This window comes from Boleophthalmus pectinirostris, unplaced genomic scaffold, assembly GCF_026225935.1.
Source record: "Boleophthalmus pectinirostris isolate CB_2022bp ecotype Guang Dong unplaced genomic scaffold, ASM2622593v1 HiC_scaffold_2, whole genome shotgun sequence".
Taxonomy (NCBI): Eukaryota; Metazoa; Chordata; class Actinopteri; order Gobiiformes; family Gobiidae; genus Boleophthalmus; species Boleophthalmus pectinirostris.
In genome coordinates, this window is record NW_026571152.1 from 16,887,662 (window position 1) to 16,907,107 (window position 19,446).

The window sequence follows — 19,446 nt, forward strand, 5'->3', positions numbered from 1 at the left end:
ACTTGATTAAAAAATACATTAGTACATTTTTCATGTTGGAGATTAGAGATTATTATTTATCATATTTCTATAAACACAATATATAATATAGTGCACTATTTGTATTTAACTGCTTTTAAACAACTATAGACAAACAAAAAATACAATACAAATGTAAAAAACAAATGTACTTTTTATACAAGTTTTTTTTTTTGTTGGAGGAGTCTACAATATTGCTCTGTTTGAGAACCAGTGTTTTATGCTTTGTACCATGTAAAATGACTGTTGTTATGGTAATAATCCATACGTGCTGAGTCAGCTGTGCCCGGAGCAGAGCACACGTCACAGACCAGCCAGTCGTCATTCCTGGAAAATACATTTTCATACAAATACTCTTTTGAAGTGGTCAAGAAAAACTCTTCACTAGAGATTTGAACCCTGCTCCTGTGCAATATCTATATGGAAAACTCTATATATATTTATGAGATGTATATTTTTGAACATTTTATATTTTGTATATGAATAAATCATGTTTTATAATAGACAATATTGCATCTTCACTCGGAGTATTATGCAAAATGTCGTTTTTTTTTAAGCTTTCTATCATGTTATAACTTTAACTCATCAAAAACATGCCTGAAGAGGGTCCAATTCAAACCCTCCTTACAGTTAGCAGTACAATTCTGTCCAATGCTCAGCCCACAAGCATACGTCATCCATGCTTCCACACAGCAATTCTCCATATACACAAAAACATACTACAAAATTGTACACAACAACTTGATAAACTTGATGCGATGTGCAGTAGTTTCATTAGAGGGTTACATGCAGGTTGTGAATGATATCGCTCTGAAGGGGGAGTGACAGAGCAAAGGGAGGGGAGACTCAGAGCATCAAAAGCGTCACGGAGATCACACGTTGGAACATTCTACATGGAGTTTTCTGCAATGAACATGCCTTTATTGTAATATTTTTGAGGGTTTAAAAGCTACACTCTTATTGTGCTTTTAAAGACACAAGTAGGTCAGACATTACTATTATGTATTTTTTGTAAACATGAGCAAAACAACAAAATATTAACTTTTACTTATAATTATTGCCGGACCTTTTCAAGATGAATGACCCCTATCGTGCAAGTACTATTTGCAATGGAGACTTGACTGAGTGGGTGTCTTATACAAATGTGTTTAGCTGATAAGAGATAAAGTATGTGACTAACTGCACAGAACCAGCAACATTACAACTGTTGCTTAAGTTATATTATATAATATTTACCACAAATTAAAAAAAAAAAAAAAAACACAACAGGAGAGATGGGATACAGCAATTCAAACTATACAGTTTTACACAAATTAGGAAGAAATCTTGATACAGTTAGGCCCAAAGGTAATTATATCTTGGCTTAGCTCAACAAATTAAAATAACTAAAACAAAGTGGTAAATAACATGACTGGCATGATCAAAATCCAATCACAGTTTTGGAAAATTTGACAAGGCTCTTACAGCAATTTAAATCAAAACTCTGTTCACAGTGGAAATTTTAAAAATACCATTTAATACAAAATTTGCATTTGAGAGAAGAAATACGATCAACTAATGCAAGAATCCTATGTATTTGAAAACTTGTAGAGGTCTAAACTACAGGGTTAGCAGGTTTTATACATAGTAGGACCCCATTAATCAAAATAAACACAACTAATTGCCTCCATTTAAATTGTAATTTCAATGAATCATTCAAATCTAGATCAAGATACTCACTATGTTTACATGCAAGCCAGGAAAACTGAATAACTGGCCTACTCCAGTTTAAACTGATGTATCAAATGCATGTGAACCCGAGAGCTATGACTGAGGTGTCATGAATCAAATCTCAAAGATCCCAATAACATATTTGGGGAAGCTGATACATATTTGGATACCTGCTGCATGTAACTGCACAGTCAGATTTACCTAAGGAGACAACTAAAAGAGGCATGGGTAAGAAACTATGAAAATATTAGATGATGTGTTTGGATGTGTACTCAATCATTTTAGAGCAGCAGTGATGATAAACTACAACTCTTTCAGCATAGACTAGTTCATTTTGGACTGCTACTTTAAAAGGTCCTAGGCTTTTAACAGGCATGTTATAATGTTATTAAGTGCTCAAAAACATACCTGGAGTTGTGTTTTGTTTCATTCACATATGATACATTGAGTAATCCTAGTTTATTAGTTTGTACATCTGGAAGTTCAAAATGCTCTGATCCAATTTGTGATCTCATGAAGTGATAGCATGGAAGTTAAGAGCTACCTATTACCTTTTGTTCAGTAAAGATTGGAAATTCAAGGGGTGAAATTATACCTATGATTCAAGGGAAGGTGTATGGACTTTAAAAACATAGCGGAGCACTTCCCATATTACCACATGACATCACAAGCTGGAAAGGGGTGTTTTCTGTTTGAGAGAAGAACTCAGCCTAAATATGCAGAGTTTGAGCGTTAAACATGTGTAAGTTACACAAAACACAACTCCAGGTATGTTTTTGATGAGGAAACAACACATATAACATAGATCAGAAATATGGGCTTTAAAGTGAAAACTGTAACTTCAATGTGTTTACTTGTACTACAGAGTAAACCAAATAACTTGTGAGTATTTTTTAGCACTTATACCTGCAAGAGTTTTGTGCTAATTCCAAATTACTAGACATACCTGAACGCCTCATAACCTCCTGTCTGCACCCATTCAGTTCTTTGACCTGCTGTAGAATGGGACAAGAGCAGTCCAACAGGTATCAGGGAAAAAAAGGCTATTTGAATTTGTTTAGCACTGAGTTTTTTGATGATAGAATTCATAATCACAGAAAAATGCACGAAAGGTGTAAGTTTTAACTTGAGCTTACTGAGAGAAAGTCAATAAATATCTTAAAAAAAAAAAAAAAAAAAAATCACAATATTTTGCCAGTTGTTTAATTTGTAGCAAAAACAGACTCACTGATGAAGTAGAAAATTACATGAACTGAAATTGTATAGCCAGGGCCAGAATATTCTCAGTCTTAAATCTGAATTGTAAACATAAAAAAGGTTTAACTGTCAAACCACTTGCTTCTCTTGACCATGCTGTCTGTGGTCCCCATCAGCTTCCTCTTGTACTGCTCCACCAGGCTGTCGAAGCGGTCTCCACCCTTTCTCTTGAACGGCTTACTGGGTTTAACCTGATGGAGAAAAATATTATATATTTCATTGTTTTTTTTTACAGAAAGAAAAACTGAACATCAATACCCTTATATTCAGTTCTAGTTTGACAACTGTGTGAAAACAAGGACTAAGGATGCAAATTACGACTTGTCCATGGTTTATTTCTATTGTCCACTGAAACATTTTAAATCCCAATTAAACAGAAAATCTGAATTTTTTTATTTTTTATTTATTTTTATTTGTGTCTTTCCATGTGTTTTATGGTCTGTACAGTCCAGACAACAATTACAAACAAATACAATTATTATATTTTTTTGATGAGTCACAATAGTCAATCCTTGCAGTCGTATAGTGGAATATAATTTAAATTCAATCATCTAGAACCACAAAGAATACATTTAGTGAGACTTAAAAGTCAGGAAATTTTGAGTAGTTGTTGTGAATACTAAAACTTAGTCCTTTCAAGTAAACTAAAAGCCGACCACACACTACAGGATTTTTCAGTCTTAAATGATATCAAAACATGCAACAAAAAGTGTAGACACGAGGAGTGTGCAAAGACTGCTGCGGGATAGGCGCACAGATGTGAGTGCCCTATGCATTTGCCATTTCCTAAAACCACTCGCTTTCAGTGTTTCCCGCAGAAAACAGGAGCGGGGGGAGTGCAGAGATTCCATGCGACGACCAGACCATAGTTTTGCGAGGATTCACGTGGTTCGAAGGGAAGTGATCAAGGCAGGGGCCACTCATTATCAAAGCAGCAGTCTTAACTATAGAGCGCTGCCGGAAACACTGTCATTGCACTTCTAGTGTTATTTTTATTTGTTGAAACATGTTCATATTTAATCAAAGTGCTTTGTTGTAGTACATTCTAATGGAACTGGTTTGGAATAGCTATAGTAATTGTATAGTACTACAATTCCTATTATCTCCACATACGGCAAAAAAATACCCCAGATCTAGCTTTCATTCAAACTCACAAATTTAGTGACAGACTCTTGTTCCTTTAGTGTTTGTGTGTGTATTTACCTGGTTCCTGGTGTGTGTGGGCTTTTCCATGTGCTGTCTCTTCATTTCTTTCCTGCTGGGGCCAGCTCGAGCTTTCTTGGGCGCTGGAGCTACTTGCTTTCCTTTATCTCTCATTCTGCACAAAACAGGGTTAGTTACATTTAGGGTTAGAAGTTAATGAACCAACACATCTGATCAACACAGATTTGAATGTAAAGACACCCCTAAAATGCATGATAGGTTAATTGAATCTTTCCACTAAAATATCTTAAACATATATTAAAAATAAATAAATAAAATGTATATTGTATAATTATGTTGAAGATTTTACAATCTTCAACATAAGCCATTTTTTTTATTTAGGAGTAGTTCAGATTTTACTTTCTGGTTGGACATGGGTAGCAGATATTACATCATTACATAACTCTTACCTACTTCCTGTATTTTATACCGCAAACTGCCACTTAACTGACACAAAAGTATGATGCATATTTACCACAGTTACTATTCCACTAAGTCATAAAATTTGCCATTATTGCATTTACACAGTTACACTAGCAACCCAGCAGTGCTGCGTATTGGCCTAACGAGATAAATTAAAAGGAAACAGTGAAGTGACAGTTATCATGAGTCATGACCCATTTCTTTATAATCCGTCTTTGTCTATGTAACAAGTAAAGAGAAGCTAAGATACGGATGTGGCACTATAGTATTGTTAAATGCTTTAATATTTGACAGTTATGATGACTGAACTAAAGGCAATACCTCAGTTGCATCAGTATGGAAAAAAAACACTTAATTTTATTTTTTTCATATTTCATTTCCAGTGTATCCTCAGTAATGTGTCTTTTTAAACTCATGAGTAACAATGGAAACAGAAGAGCAATGAAGCTGTATAAAACAATGTTATGAAGTTCCATTTAAATCAGTTTGGTGAAAATTGTATTTTACAAATATGAAACGTGGAGTTAATTCGGAATGGTACATCAATTTGAGGGCCTTGCTATGAATTTCAAATTACTGATATAAACATCTTGCTCCAGCAGAGTCCTGACCTGATTTTGGGCCCACGGTGTGAGGGCATGGGCAGAACCTTCCTGCGCTTCTTGCCATTCTCCAGATCCACATGTTCCACCTCAGGTCTGGTCTGGAAACCTGAGAAGTACCGATTCTGCTTCTGCTGCTGCTGTTGCACTGGGGCTGGGAGACAAGCAAAGCAAATAAACATGCATGTTAATAGTATATGAACAGAGGAGGATAGAGAAGCTCAACAAAATTGCATAAGAGACACTGTATGTTTATTAGGATGGTGTATAAATCTTACTTAATAGGACATAAGAGCAGGTAGTTTAACAGATAATTAGAACTTCGAGTATTCCCCATTGTGTACACATTGTGTACTACCCTGAGGAAACCACATTTCAAAGTTACTAAGTTAAATGTAGTCACACAGTAGAGCATACCCTTTTCTTTGCCTGTGTGGTCTGATGGGGGATGACTCTGAGTGACTTCTTTCTTTACAACCTGTTTACCTCCATGTTGTGCAGGTTGAGTTTGGACCTGGGGATGGGACATCAATTGTAAACACAATAAAGAAAATAGAAAGAAAGGGAAAAAAATAGAAAGAAAAAGAAGACAAAATATGAGTATCATGTAAACTAACTACTTGTAAATATGATTTCATTTTAAGTATTTATGTATCACTTTAACTATTTGTACAACTACATCTACAACTACTGTTAACACTGATAATACAATTATACATTAGATCTTACTTATAGTAACTAATTGTATAGTATAGTTTACTAGTCGTAAAGAGATAATCCAATTAACATAAGACTTAGACAAACTTTACTGATCCACAAGGAAAATTACTTGGACACAGTAGCTCACACGTCACATTATATATTAGACAAATGTTGTTGGGTCCTCTCTTAATTGGGTAAAAATTAAAACTAAAGCCACGATTACTTTTATCTAATGATTATTTCAGTAGTCGACTAGTCAAAGATTATTTCTATTGTCCTGTGAAACATTTTAAATACTAAATTAAACTGAAAATGTTATGTTACCATTTGTAAAAAAAATTTAAATTTCCATCCAGAAAGCAATTACCAAACTACAACCACAATATTTTTTTATAGTTGTGTCATGATAGTCAATTGTCCAGTCCTATCGTGGACCATAATTTTAGGACCACAATGAACTTACAATTAGTGAGACTTAAAAATCAGGAAACTTTGAATAAGTGTTTTGTTGAAGTATATTCTAAATTCTATATTGTACAAGTCTCTCCATGGCCGAGCACCAAAGTACATCTGTGACATGTTAGTGTCATATGAACCATCTCGCACTCTGAGGACCTCAGGGACCGGCCTCCTGCTGGTGCCCAGAGTCAGGACTAAACAAGGGGAGTCAGCGTTTCAGGTTCATGCAGCTAAAACCTGGAACAGTCTTCCTGAACATGTGAGACAGACTCTTCTGTGACGCTGTTTAAATCCAGGCTCAAAACATTTCTGTTTAACTGTGCATATAACTGAAAGGTTTTGATTCCACACTCTTCTCTCCAATTTATGTCTCTCTTTTTTAATTTTAATCTTCATGATTATTTATGTTTTGATTTGTTTTTATTATGATTTTAATGTATTTCTTATTCTGTAAAGCACTTTGAATTACTTTGTGTACGAATTGTGCTATACAAATAAACTTGCCTTGCCTTGCCTTGCCTATATTCAGAACTGGTTTGGGTCACCTATAGTAATTTTTCAATTCCTATTATCTCCACATGGCAACAAAGCACCACAGATCACTACAACTACTATTACTATAACTACTACAATTACTACAACTAACGTACCCTGTTGTGCTGCTTCCTCGCTTCTTTTATCTGAAGCTTTCTGGAGTCTTCCAACGAGAACTCCACGATCGGTCTCTGTGAAATAAACATTCATTTTTTGTTAATCAATAACAAAAAACATCCAAATACCATCCCAGCCCCGGCAAACCTCTCATGTGGTACCTTGTTTGGTCCAAAGATGTTAGGATTATTGTTGAGGTAGCGGAGGGTGCTTAAGGCGTGCTCATGGACTGAGAATTGCACAAAGCCGTAGCCCAAAGACTGCCCCATGATCTGGCCTTTCTCTGGCTTCTTGTCATACATGACCCTGCACTGGAAAGGAAACAAGCACAAAGTAATGAGTGGAAATGTATGGGGAAATAGCTCGCCCTTGTGGATAAAAATGGACTTACAGCTAGCAATAAATGTTTGGCTTTGGGATGGATGGATGAAATACGTTAAAACGTGCCTGGAAATTGTTTAAGGTTCAAATCTAGCACATATCAACCATGAAAAATGTCACGTTATACTTATTGTTTATATTAGATTACAATAGAAGTTTCCATCTCTTTATGAATTTTTTTTTATATTTTATTTTGTTTTAATATTAGACAATATATTTCTCTATTTATAATTTAGCAAATCTCCAAGACGTGTTATCAATTTTGATATACATCTCCCACTTTGCAGTGTTGAAAACACGCAAATTATTACATTTGTATTGAATTTTAACTTATATATATATCTATAGATATATATAGATAGATATAGATAGATATAGATATAGATATAAAGATAGAAAGATAGAGAGATAGAGAGATAGAGAGATAGAGAGATAGAGATAGAGATATTTTTTGGGGGGGGGAGGATTTGACTTTAATATCACAATTCCTGCATCACTTAAATCTTTCAAAGAACAAATATTCATAAAATCAAACATATCATTTTGTCTTTTACCTGTAGAACTTGGACTACTTATTACTTATATTAATACTTATTACTTCAATTTTAGCAACTGCACTAAAAGCAACTCCTATGTATTTATTCTTTACTTTTCTTCTTTAGGCATTGACAAAGCAGTGTGAGTGTGATGTGACCTCTGACCTCACTGATGCGCACTCCCTTGGTGCCCTTGAGGCCCTGCAAGCAGATGCTCTTCAGTCTCTTGGTGTCCACAGACTTGGGCAGGTTATGGACGCACAGACGGGTCTTGGACACAAACACATGAATGTCCTTCAGCTTGGCCCTCTTGATCTCTTCAAACTGAGAGACAGAAAAAAACTCATCTGGATATTGTAATAACTTTTTCATTTAGCTTTTTGTTAATAAAAATAAACAATTACAGTATGTAAATTCTTTGCTTTGCAAACAGTGTTATTATTACAAACTACAAAGACTAAATCAACACGAACACAAGGATGATGCACTATCTAACTTTTCTTTTGGAAGTTGCACCACTTGATTTTCTTGCCTAGAATGTTTCACAGTATGGCATTAAACATATAGCTAAGTGAGGAACAGTGTAGACAAGCAAAAACATATCTATAATGACCAGCAGGTGGCTCTGTATTTTTTCCTCATGTAATTGAGTAAAATTTGTCTTGGTTCTGTACATGTATACTAATACAGTATAAGCACCTCTAAATAAGTCCACTGCATACTGTCTGCATCTAATTCTAAAGTATTTCACTGATAATCAGCAAGTGCATTCTAGATGTGGTTAGCTTTACTGTGATGTAAACTCCAGTCTACCCTATGAATATTTTGATTATATATTCTTTATTTTGATATGTACTCATAGAGAATAATTAGGATGCCCAGAATGCATAAGGTAAGTGAGGAATAACATTACTGCAAACATTGTAAAACTGTTTTTCACATTTTTAAGAAAAATCAGGTATAGCGCGAAAGTTATGAAAATGGTGACAATAATGGTGACAATTTAGGCACTGTATTAAAATAAAAAATTATAGATAACATTCTCACTAGCCTAATGTTACAGATATTGTGGTAGACAATCAGTTACAATTAATATAGCTATATAGCAATTATGAATGTAAGTTAAGTTATGTTGTGTAATGTCTGAATTACACAAGTGGGTGTATAAGCAGGTGTAAGGAGGACGCACCCGGGTTCTCTTGGCCATGTCTGCCTCAGGAATGCCCTCCGCTGCTTTAGTGCCAGCTCGGATCACTGTGTAAAAGGAACAGACCACAGACAAATATTATGAACATTTAAAACTCACTCAAAAAGAGAAGAGGATAAAAAGCTTAAGGTACATTAGCCAAAACACACAAGGCATAACTTTGTAGATAAAATACTATGAACAGCATTTCATTTAAAGTTAAAGCATTTCTATTTGCGAGTTTGATCCACATAATATGTAAAATATCAGTTCAATTTACATTTATAAAACAATTTAGCAATATTTACAAATTCTTATTTGGTATTTTGGCATTTTTATTTTGTATTTGAGTGAACTAGATCAAAATAACAAAAAAGGGACTGAAGATGTAAATTAGCCACACTGGCTTTAATCTTTACAATTTTAAATGCTCATTAATATATGTTGTCCCTTTACAAATAAATAAATAAGAATATAGCAAGAAATATTGCAAGATCTTGCAGAATATATACATGCATATTTGAAGACATACACAAAATGTTCTGTAAAATTTATGTAGCAAAGGTAAAAGTCAGTATTCAGTACTACATGCTTATAAAGCACATCTGCCCCACCAAAAATCATATTACCATAGTATCATATTAGAAAGCTAATCAAAAGAATATAATTGCACTCACATCCTTCTCTGGCCAGATAGAGATTCCTGGTGCCAGTCTCCACTTTCTTCTTGTTGTCCTTAAGTTTGGACGCCTCTTCTCTGGTCACTGCTGCAACGATCAGCAGCTTTCTTCCATCTACACGGATCCCTCCATTCTGAATACACACAAGGGTTCAAAACTACTGTGCTGATTTTCAGTAAAATGCAAAATATATTACTTTTTTTAAAGGTACGGTATGTACTGTTTTTGTAGTGGCAGGTCACCTGCATGATTCCATGGAAATAAAAAAGGCTAAATGTTACATATTGTGGCTTTAAAGAAGACATATAATCATTGTCTTCATCATCAGTAGTATTAAACTACAGCATAAGCAAACAGTTATTTAACATTTTGTTCATTGGCAAGTAAGAACAAAAATATGAGCATGTAGGTGGTAGGTGAAAACAAGACTTTTTACTAAAGTCTCAGTGGCTGGAAAATGCAGGATTACGTTACTCTTACTTTACTTTTACTTAACTTTACTAATATTTTGTGTTTTTTGTAACTTGAAAACAGGATGGCACATCTCAAGGGGCATTCAAATAAAATAAATAAAATATAATACTGTATATTCATTTTTATTTGATTATATTAATACAATTATTTAATAAAAAAAACTATTATATTATTATATCCATATTATTATTTATATTATAATATTTTTTTTGTAGACCAGTTTGCAAAATGGGCTACCTGTGCTTCGTCTTGTGCCGCAGCTATACACTTCTCTGCTGCCTCTTTAGTCTTAAACTGAGCAAAAGCACAGCCTGTAGAGGACAAAAGCAGGGTGAGTTCACAAATTCCAGTACAGACAGTTGGCTGACTACATCATGAGCAGCCTTATACCTTTGGAGTGCTCTGTGTCTGGGTGCAGCACTATTTTAATGTAGTTGAGCTCTCCGTACTGCAGCAGAACCTCCTCCAGGCCTTCTTCCTCAGTGTCAAAGGACAGGTTCCTGAAGTTACAATGTAGTTCAAGGAAAAATATTATTGCATGTATGGCTAGGCAATATAACAAACAATTGCATATTTTCACCCATATTTATCAATGACGATTTTCAAATAAAAGTAATTTTGTAAAAACAAACAAAAAAAGTTTTTTTTCTGTAATGTGTAAATACCTGATGAATATAGTTCTGCCCTCATTTATGTCTGAAGGGAGAGCTTTCTTGGATTTGTTCTTCTTCTTCTTCTTCTTCAAATCCACATCATCATCATCGTCGTCATTTTCATCATCTTCATCCTCATTATCTAGATCTCCACAACACCACAAAATAAATGTCATCTTTAATAACCATATTTTAGTATACATTTTTGTTGACAGCAATAAAAATTAATATTTATGTAAATATTTTATTTATTCACAAAAAGCCTCACTGTGTAACATTCCGGCCAATAAATCGACCAAAAAAAATTATATTGTTTTTACGATTTATTTTATTAATAAAATAAATAAATAAAATAACAACAGGGATACATGTTTTAAGGGACCCTCCCCTGTGACTGGCTATTTGAAGTGTCTAAGTGTGGTTATGGTTAAAGGCCCCATATTATATTTTCTGATCTGTTATAATGTTATGTCCTCATCAAAAACACACCAAGAATTATGTTTTGTTTCACTCACACATGTTTAACACTCAAACCCTGCATATTTAGGCTGAGTTAGGCTCTGTTTCACCTTGTGATGTCATGTGGTAATGCAGGAAGTGCTCCAATGTGTTTTTAAACAGCATATAGCTTCCCTAGAGTCATTTGGATGATTTCAGCTGTAGAAATCTCAGATCTACGTCTCTCTGGCAGCAGGAGACTATGGACCAGTGGACTCACTTGGTCACTGCATCCAACAGGTCAGTGTGTGGATGCAAAAACAACTTTCTCCAGCTAAACTCTGACAAGCCTGAAGTCATAGTGTTTGGTCCACAGAAACAAAGGGACAGTGTCAGCAGTCACCTCCAGTCTCTCTCTCTAAAACCTTCAAATCAGGCAAGAAATCTAGGGGTAATAATGGACTCAGACTTGAACTTTAACAGCCACATCAAATCAATAACATCTGCAGCCTTTTACCATCTAAAAAACATAGCAAAAATCAAAGGTTTACTGTCTAAATCAGACTTGGAGAAACTTATCCATGCGTTTGTCTCCAGTAGGTTAGACTACTGTAATGGTCTGCTCACTGGTCTCTCCAAACGAGCTGTGAGACGCTGCAGAACATCCAGAACGCTGCAGCTCGGGTCCTTACTCGAACTAGGAAGTACGAGCACATAAGTCCTGTGCTCAGGTCTCTGCACTGGCTTCCTGTGCCTCAGAGAATGGGCACCAGCAGGAGGCCAATCCCTGAGGTCCTCAGAGTGCGAGATGGTTCATATGACACTAACATGTCACAGATGTACTTTGGTGCTCGGCCATGGAGAGACTTGTACACAAGCAGAGCTGCTTTAAAGTCTCAGGACTAAACAAGGGGAGTCAGCGTTTCAGGTTCATGCAGCTAAAACCTGGAACAGTCTTCCTGAACATGTGAGACAGACTCTTCTGTGACGCTGTTTAAATCCAGGCTCAAAACATTTCTGTTTAACTGTGCATATAACTGAAAGGTTTTCATTCCACACTCTTCTCTCCAATTTATGTCTCTCTTTTTTAATTTTAATCTTCATGATTATTTATGTTTTGATTTGTTTTTATTATGATTTTAATGTATTTCTTATTCTGTAAAGCACTTTGAATTACTTTGTGTACGAATTGTGCTATACAAATAAACTTGCCTTGCCTTAGAAATTCTAATCTCTACTGAACAAAAGGTAAAAGGTAGTCATTAACTTGAAAACCATCACTTCATGACATCACAAAGTGGAATAATGATTTGAGCTTTGGAAATGTAGACAAACTAATAATAAAGGGCTACTCAAATAATGTGTGAATGAAACAAAACACAACCCTGGGCATTTTTTTGAGGAAGTAACAACATTCTGACATGAATTAAAGCTCACAAGGATCAATTATGCAAAATATAGGGCCTTTAAAAGTTGTCAGAGTTTGGTAAAGTTCAGTAACATTTAAGAAATTTAAGCCTTACCATCATCTTCCTCATCGTCTTCATCCTCATCGCCCTCCAAAGCACTATCCTCTGATTCACTTTTCTCCTCCTCCTCTTCTTCCTCCGTATCCTCCTCCTCTTCCTCACAGTCCTCTTCATCCCCGTCTTCCTCTTCACTGCTGTCATCACTCTGCTCCACAACTTTGGCTTTTGCTGAAGTAGGTCTAAAGACAGGTGTGACACATTAGTATTTACGGTACAATTCCAGTGAGCATTAAAGCAAGTATTCAAATTCATCTGAAGTACTTTTTTCTCTCCTTCACTGGTGGTTTCTGTACATCTGTGTCCTCTTCAGAATTGCTGTTTGTCTCTAGCTCTTCAGTAGTGGCCTCCTGTTCCTTGTTATTGCCTGAAGGGAAGACAACAGAATGATTATCTTGGTTTTTGACCCATTTTTGTCTTAACATGGACCTGGTTTGCTCCAGTTCCAGTGCCAGTTCCAGTTTGGTCCTGGTTTAGTCCTGGTTTAGTCCTGGTTTAGTCCAGGTTTAGTCCAGGTTTAGTCCTGGTTTAGTCCTGGTTTAGTCCAGGTTTAGTCCAGGTTTAGTCCAGGTTTAGTCCAGGTTTAGTCCAGGTTTAGTCCAGGTTTAGTCCAGGTTTGGCCCAGGTTTGGCCCAGGTTTGGCCCAGGTTTCATGAACACACTTGTAATCTTTGTCAACCAGGTTAACATTTGATTTTTCTACCTGTACTTGAAGCAGGCTGAGTGGACAAATACTTGTCCTTAGCCACTGCCCAGTCCACTGCCACTGGTCGACCTTTAAATGATAGAAACTGGGTCATATGTTGTTCCACCAAAAATTATCTTTTCAAATGTCACATGTGAAACTAGCACACTTCCACAGTGAATGAAATTGTATCTTACCTTTAATTTCTTTCATGTTCATAGCAGTCAGTGCTTTTGCTGCCTCTGAGACATTTTTAAACAAAACAAATGCAAACCCACGCATTTTCCCATCTGTAAACCGAAGGGCTGAGTGAGAAATGGAACCAAAACATGGGATAATAACATTAGTAACATACCAGGTTTGAGGGGAATGCGGGCCTCAAGAACCGTTCCAAACTTGGCAAAAGTTTCTCGTAAATCATCTTCTGAACACTGCATGAGAGTACTGGTTAATTATCATCACTGGACAAGCTAAACTGGGGAAATATTGGGAGCTATTTGACCTAAAAACTGATTACCTTTCATTATAATTATTATTTTTAATCTGATCTTTTTATTTCTAAAACTATTTCTAACCCCCATCCCCCCAGTATACCATCAATCTATGGACATTGGTAATTGTAAAATCATTGACTCCTAGTGTCCCTGTTCAGGACATGGATCTTGTTTCCTCCCATACCTTGAAGCTCAAGTTTCGTATGATGAGTCTGGCTTTTAATTTGCTCTTTTTGAATCCTTTGTCCTTTTTCTCCTTGGGTTCCTTCTCAGGTGCTACAACACAAACAATAATTTTTCCACAAATATTATTTTTCCATGTGTACATTTATTTCAGTTTTCACATGTTACTGTGCTCTGTGGAGCAGCTTCTGTGGCACTAGATTTAGGTCTGTTTACTTATCTGTTGGGACACTCGCCCCAAACTCCAAAACATGAGCCACATAACAGGCCATCAGATGACCCCACAATTTATTTTCATGGGCTTTGAGAGCAAGTGTGGCAGATTATCATGTTCACAAAGGTCCAAGATCACCACTCTTGGATCGAAAGCTTTACATCAGTCTAACTAGTGGCAGTGCAATTCCCTTAGTACTAGTGTTTAGAATGGCATACTGACCAGCTTTCTTCTTGTCCCTTATCTTCTTTTTGGCTGTTGTCAGAGAAAGCCTCTGTCCATCATAATCTTTGACTTCTTTCAAAGCGCGCTGAGCATCTTCATCCAGGGAATAAGTGACATAGCCAAAACCTCTGCATTTATCTGTACCTGGTTAACAGACAACATTAAAATGAAACTACAATGTAATTGTGTTTTTCTGTGGATTTTGGAAAGAAGTTCCAAAAAAAAGTGGATAGCGTAGTCAAAATTGACTCAAGAGAAACATTTCTTCAAAATGATATTACTGAAGTAGAAGTACAAAGTAGTGGTCCAAGAAATTACTCAAGGAATAGTAAAAAAAAGTATCTGGGAAATCTACTAGCTCGTCCACGCCTTTATCTCCTCCAGGCTGGACTACTGTAACGCACTCCTCATCGGGATACCTGGCAGGAGTATCCAGAGACTGCAATACATCCAGAACTGCGCTGCCAGGATCCTGATGAGGGTGCGAAAATTTGACCACATCATCCCCATCCTGAAATCCCTTCACTGGCTCCCGATCGCACTCAGGATTGAGTACAAGGTCTCCCTCCTCACTCACCAATGCATCCACGGTCACTCCCCCCAGTACCTTAAAGAACTCCTCACTCCCCAGACCCCCTCACGCACCCTCCGCTCTGCAGCCACCAACACTCTCCAAACCCCCAGAACCAAACTTTGCACCATGGGAGATCGGGCCTTCTCCTCTGCTGCTCCAAGGCTTTGGAATGCTCTCCCCGACCACCTGAGAGCCCCACAATCTATTTCTGTTTTTAAACAAAATCTTAAAATATACCTTTTTACTAAAGCCTTTTGTTAATTGTATTTTATTCTTGTTTTATCTTATAAATTCCTGCACTGGTTTTAGCTTGATCCACTGTTTCTGATGCACCTTTTTACTTATTGTTTTTACCTGTAGCACTTTGAGATTATTTTATGTAAAGTGCAATATAAATAAAATGTATTATTATTATTATTATTACTACTACTCAAGTATGAGTAATTATAAAATAGCAAGTGTAGGGATTGAAGTTGAAGTGTAGGACTTGAAGTTAATGTTGTTGAAAGTAAATTAAATAATTGACATTAAAGAATGCACAAAATCTGGTATTTTAAAAAAGGATGGACACAAAAATTAGAAAAACAAAATTATATCTGAAGGAGCGAAGAAAAACAAATGTTCAAATAATTTCATATTGTTAACATAAAGCTTTTGTCACTTGTAGACCTACTCTAACCACAAGTAACCACAACTTTAAGAGTGCAGTCACTTCAATAAAAATGTTAGGAAAGTAGGAGTAAATGTATGCTGCTAGAAATGTAACTGAGTGAGTAAATGAATATACCTCCCACCTGTGAACATAATTCTTAAGAATGCTGACACCTGTCCTAAGATTACGAGCACATTGTTTTAAATTTGTAAAGTGTCCATCTGTTATTGCTGGAGTTCCCGTTTTGCCAGTTGTGAAAAAACGAATCATAAAAAAAAAAGAAAGAAGAAAAAAAAGAACTTGATGCTCTGGGGCATGCTAGTCCCCTGGTCAGAGAAATCAGCTTAATTTTTATAGAAGAGGGAAAATCCATTGCAAGCTATGATCAGGCTTAATCCCCTTTATTTACAATTTGGAAATCTTTAATAATACTATATACTATGAACCAGATATTACGCGTTCTTAATAAAGATTGAATTAACTGAATCAAAATTGGTAGTCTGTAGGAGCGGAGATGCTGAAATTGTTGGCTAATCTGAGTCCCCTACGAGTCAACAAACAAAAATGACAGCCGCATGAACAAATAGCCTTACCTTTCTCTTTTACCACAAAACACTGTTTTATGGGTCCGATTTCAGAGAAGATCTCCCCGAGCCGTTCATTTGTCGCAGTCGCTGGTAAAGACTGTACAAAAATAGTTGGGGCAGGCATGGCTCCCTGTTCCAGTGAAAATAAATGTATGGAGAGTCCCTGGAAAAGATGTCTCCGCCAAAAACACAGCGTATTTATAGTGTATTACTTATATAACGATATTGCTTATTTATAAGAGCAGAATACGGCGAGGAAATGTGTTAACCTTTAATATAACGAGCTCCCAAAGCAGCACGCATGTTTACATATGAGCGCGGCCATGTTGGATTACTGATGGGTGCCCGGAAATGACGTCTGCTTCTACATCCGCTGTAGAAAAAATATTCATGTATTTATAATTATTAGCTAAAAACAAATATTTAAATTTTCAAAACTGGGCTGATAGGGTAATTATTAATCTAGAACAATTATTTGACAATGAAATTATCATTAAACAAGAAAACTTCAAGAGTATCCAGATTATCCTCATAAAATAAGAACACTAGAATTATACATTGACGGAATACTGACACTAAATCTCAATTGCAATAACTAATTAATTAGTAATTAGAGAGTTTTAATAGCAACAGAGTATTCCACAGAGGGAAATTTATTTGGAACACTGTTCTAGCATACATTAATAAGCTTTCATCCTTTAAACTCTGTGTAAAAAAACTAAAATTAATCAACTACATCTTAAAATATGATATAATATATCCATCAGCTTATCTAATTATTAAAAAACACTTGAACAGACCCCAAATGTGATTTCTGTAGTACTGAGAGTGAAGCAATAGTAGTAGTAGTAGTAGTAGTAGTAGTAGTAGTAGTAGTAGTAGTAGTAGTAGTAGTAGTAGTAGTAGTTGTAGTAGTTGTAGTGGTAGTTGTTGTAGTTGTAGTAGCTGTAGTTGTATAGCAAAAATCTTAATTGTATGAATTCCATAGCCATATAGAGACCTTAAAATTAATCTCTTAGGGCTTAGTGTCCACATACGTGGACAGCACTTTTTACCTCTTATGTCCACAATCATGTTCAGTGATGAACTGGGGGTATTATAGACACATGTGTGGGCAGTGACTCTACCATCCAGTAGTGTCAGAAGAGCCTAACTTACTATTGTCAAAATTCAATATAGCGGCGAACACATGGTAATATTCAAGTGGCACCTCCATACACAAACATTGATCAGGTCCGAGGTGCTGTCATATTTTATGGCTTATTCTGATTTAGATATTTATGAAAGTGTTGTACATCTGTTATGACATACAAATTTGAAAAAAATATTGTAAAAATATCAACTTAGTATGTGAGGTAACATGATGTACACATATGTGTACTTTGGGACTGAAGCTCCTTGAAAACATTAAAATGCTACTCCACATTTACATTCGTACAATAAGAAAAAAGCTATCTCTGTTGCAACAAAAAATCTGTACATTGTCCCAGTGAAATAAATAACAATCAAATCACTAAATACATACATACATACATAGATTAGTTGGCTTGAAAATGTTGAACATCTAAAAATTTACTTCACTTACTTACTAATTTACAGCTAACTCTGATGCAGCTAAAACACTGTACATTGTACCATTGATATAATAATGCATAACTACATACATAAATTACATTTCATCTGGTTAGGGTTATGTTTCTAGAGCGTTTTTCTGTACAAAGAGCATTAGAGCTACTTGGGTTACTTGATGGAGAGAACTTGGATTTGGACTTGTCTGACAATGATGATTGTATCATGGATGAAAATGACCAAACATCATCACAGGAGCAAAGCAACAGTGAAGATGAGGACCCCAATCCTGAGCCCACACAGCACAGCAAACCTAAACGATTGTGTGTTGCAGATAATGGTTAGCCAAGACCTAGTATATATTTTGATTTTATGTAGTTAGGGCCTCAGGACTACATGAAGAACTGGCAGCAAATGCAAATTAACAACTCTTGTTGACAGGTTCCTGGTCAGGGACAGAAACAGGGGCAGAGACAGCTACAGGTTCATCCCGCACTTGCAAATGTCACTGTCAAACTCAAAAGACTGACACTGATAGCTCAGAAGATTTGGACAAGCCAACACCAGGACCAAGCCAAACCAAGAAAAAGGGAGTGTCCAAACAGGGTAATCATTATTATTTTTGTCTTTTAGTATTATTTTATGTATTTATTATCATGAATTTAATTTAGTATTATTTACACAATACATACATTTTTATAACTAAATAAATACATATATAAATAAATACATAAATAAATATAAAAATACATACCTAAATCTGGTTGTGCAGGACGTGGAATTTGCGGGAAGGCAACTCCATTGACCCCAAACATTGCAGAGTATCAGCTTCAGGACAAAACTGATCTAGACAGACATGACGGGACCCACGAGACTATGGTCAGAACTAGACAGAGATTTGATGGCAATGATTGCAGAATGCTCTAATGTCATGTATGTGTTTTTAATACATGCAAAATCAGTCAGGAAAAAAAAAAACTGAAAATAAAGAGTTTTTCTTTCCATTACTCAAAGGGGACTTTCTTGTGTTTTATGGAGATTTACACCAAGAGTCCACATATGTGGACATCAGTTTTCTCCAAAAGTACACAATATCAAAATCTGATACTTAGTTTTTATTCTAATTAGGTTCCAATAATCCCAAATAGCAAAGAGAAATTAAAAATGCACGTAAAAAACCCTCTTGGGCCTTAGGAGGTTAAAGCCAAAAATCTCAATCCATGCTGAAAAGGCACGAAATCTTCTGACTTTGAATGTATGTTAATAATTTTGTTAACTATTGTTGTAATATAAGATGTTTCTGATATTTATTTTTCAAATTAAAAAAATCATTAATCATACCAATATATGATTTCTGAAATATT

The 19,446-nt window shown here is 35.7% G+C and overlaps 1 protein-coding gene across 2 annotated transcripts; it reads right to left on the minus strand.

Moving 5' to 3' along the window:
* Nucleotides 1-912: 912 nt before the first annotated feature.
* On the minus strand, nucleotides 913-18,942 carry rbm28 (RNA binding motif protein 28). 2 transcript variants are annotated; one of them, XM_055155301.1, is made up of 21 exons: nucleotides 18,837-18,942; nucleotides 16,520-16,886; nucleotides 14,698-14,844; nucleotides 14,263-14,354; nucleotides 13,940-14,015; nucleotides 13,782-13,874; nucleotides 13,603-13,674; nucleotides 13,164-13,266; nucleotides 12,897-13,081; nucleotides 10,948-11,077; nucleotides 10,673-10,782; nucleotides 10,520-10,593; nucleotides 9,806-9,941; nucleotides 9,132-9,196; nucleotides 8,108-8,266; nucleotides 7,187-7,336; nucleotides 7,025-7,099; nucleotides 5,631-5,727; nucleotides 5,223-5,367; nucleotides 4,189-4,303; nucleotides 913-3,176 (listed from the first exon to the last, which is right to left on the minus strand). In XM_055155301.1, exons 2-21 carry the CDS (start codon nucleotides 16,635-16,637, stop codon nucleotides 3,048-3,050), a joined length of 2,271 nt encoding a protein of 756 aa, XP_055011276.1. In that variant the 5' UTR covers nucleotides 16,638-16,886; nucleotides 18,837-18,942; the 3' UTR covers nucleotides 913-3,047. The 2 variants fall into 2 exon arrangements, with proteins under 2 accessions (XP_055011276.1, XP_055011275.1); XM_055155300.1 differs by having other exon boundaries at nucleotides 10,948-11,083; nucleotides 18,837-18,940.
* Between the last annotated feature and the right edge of the window lie 504 nt (nucleotides 18,943-19,446).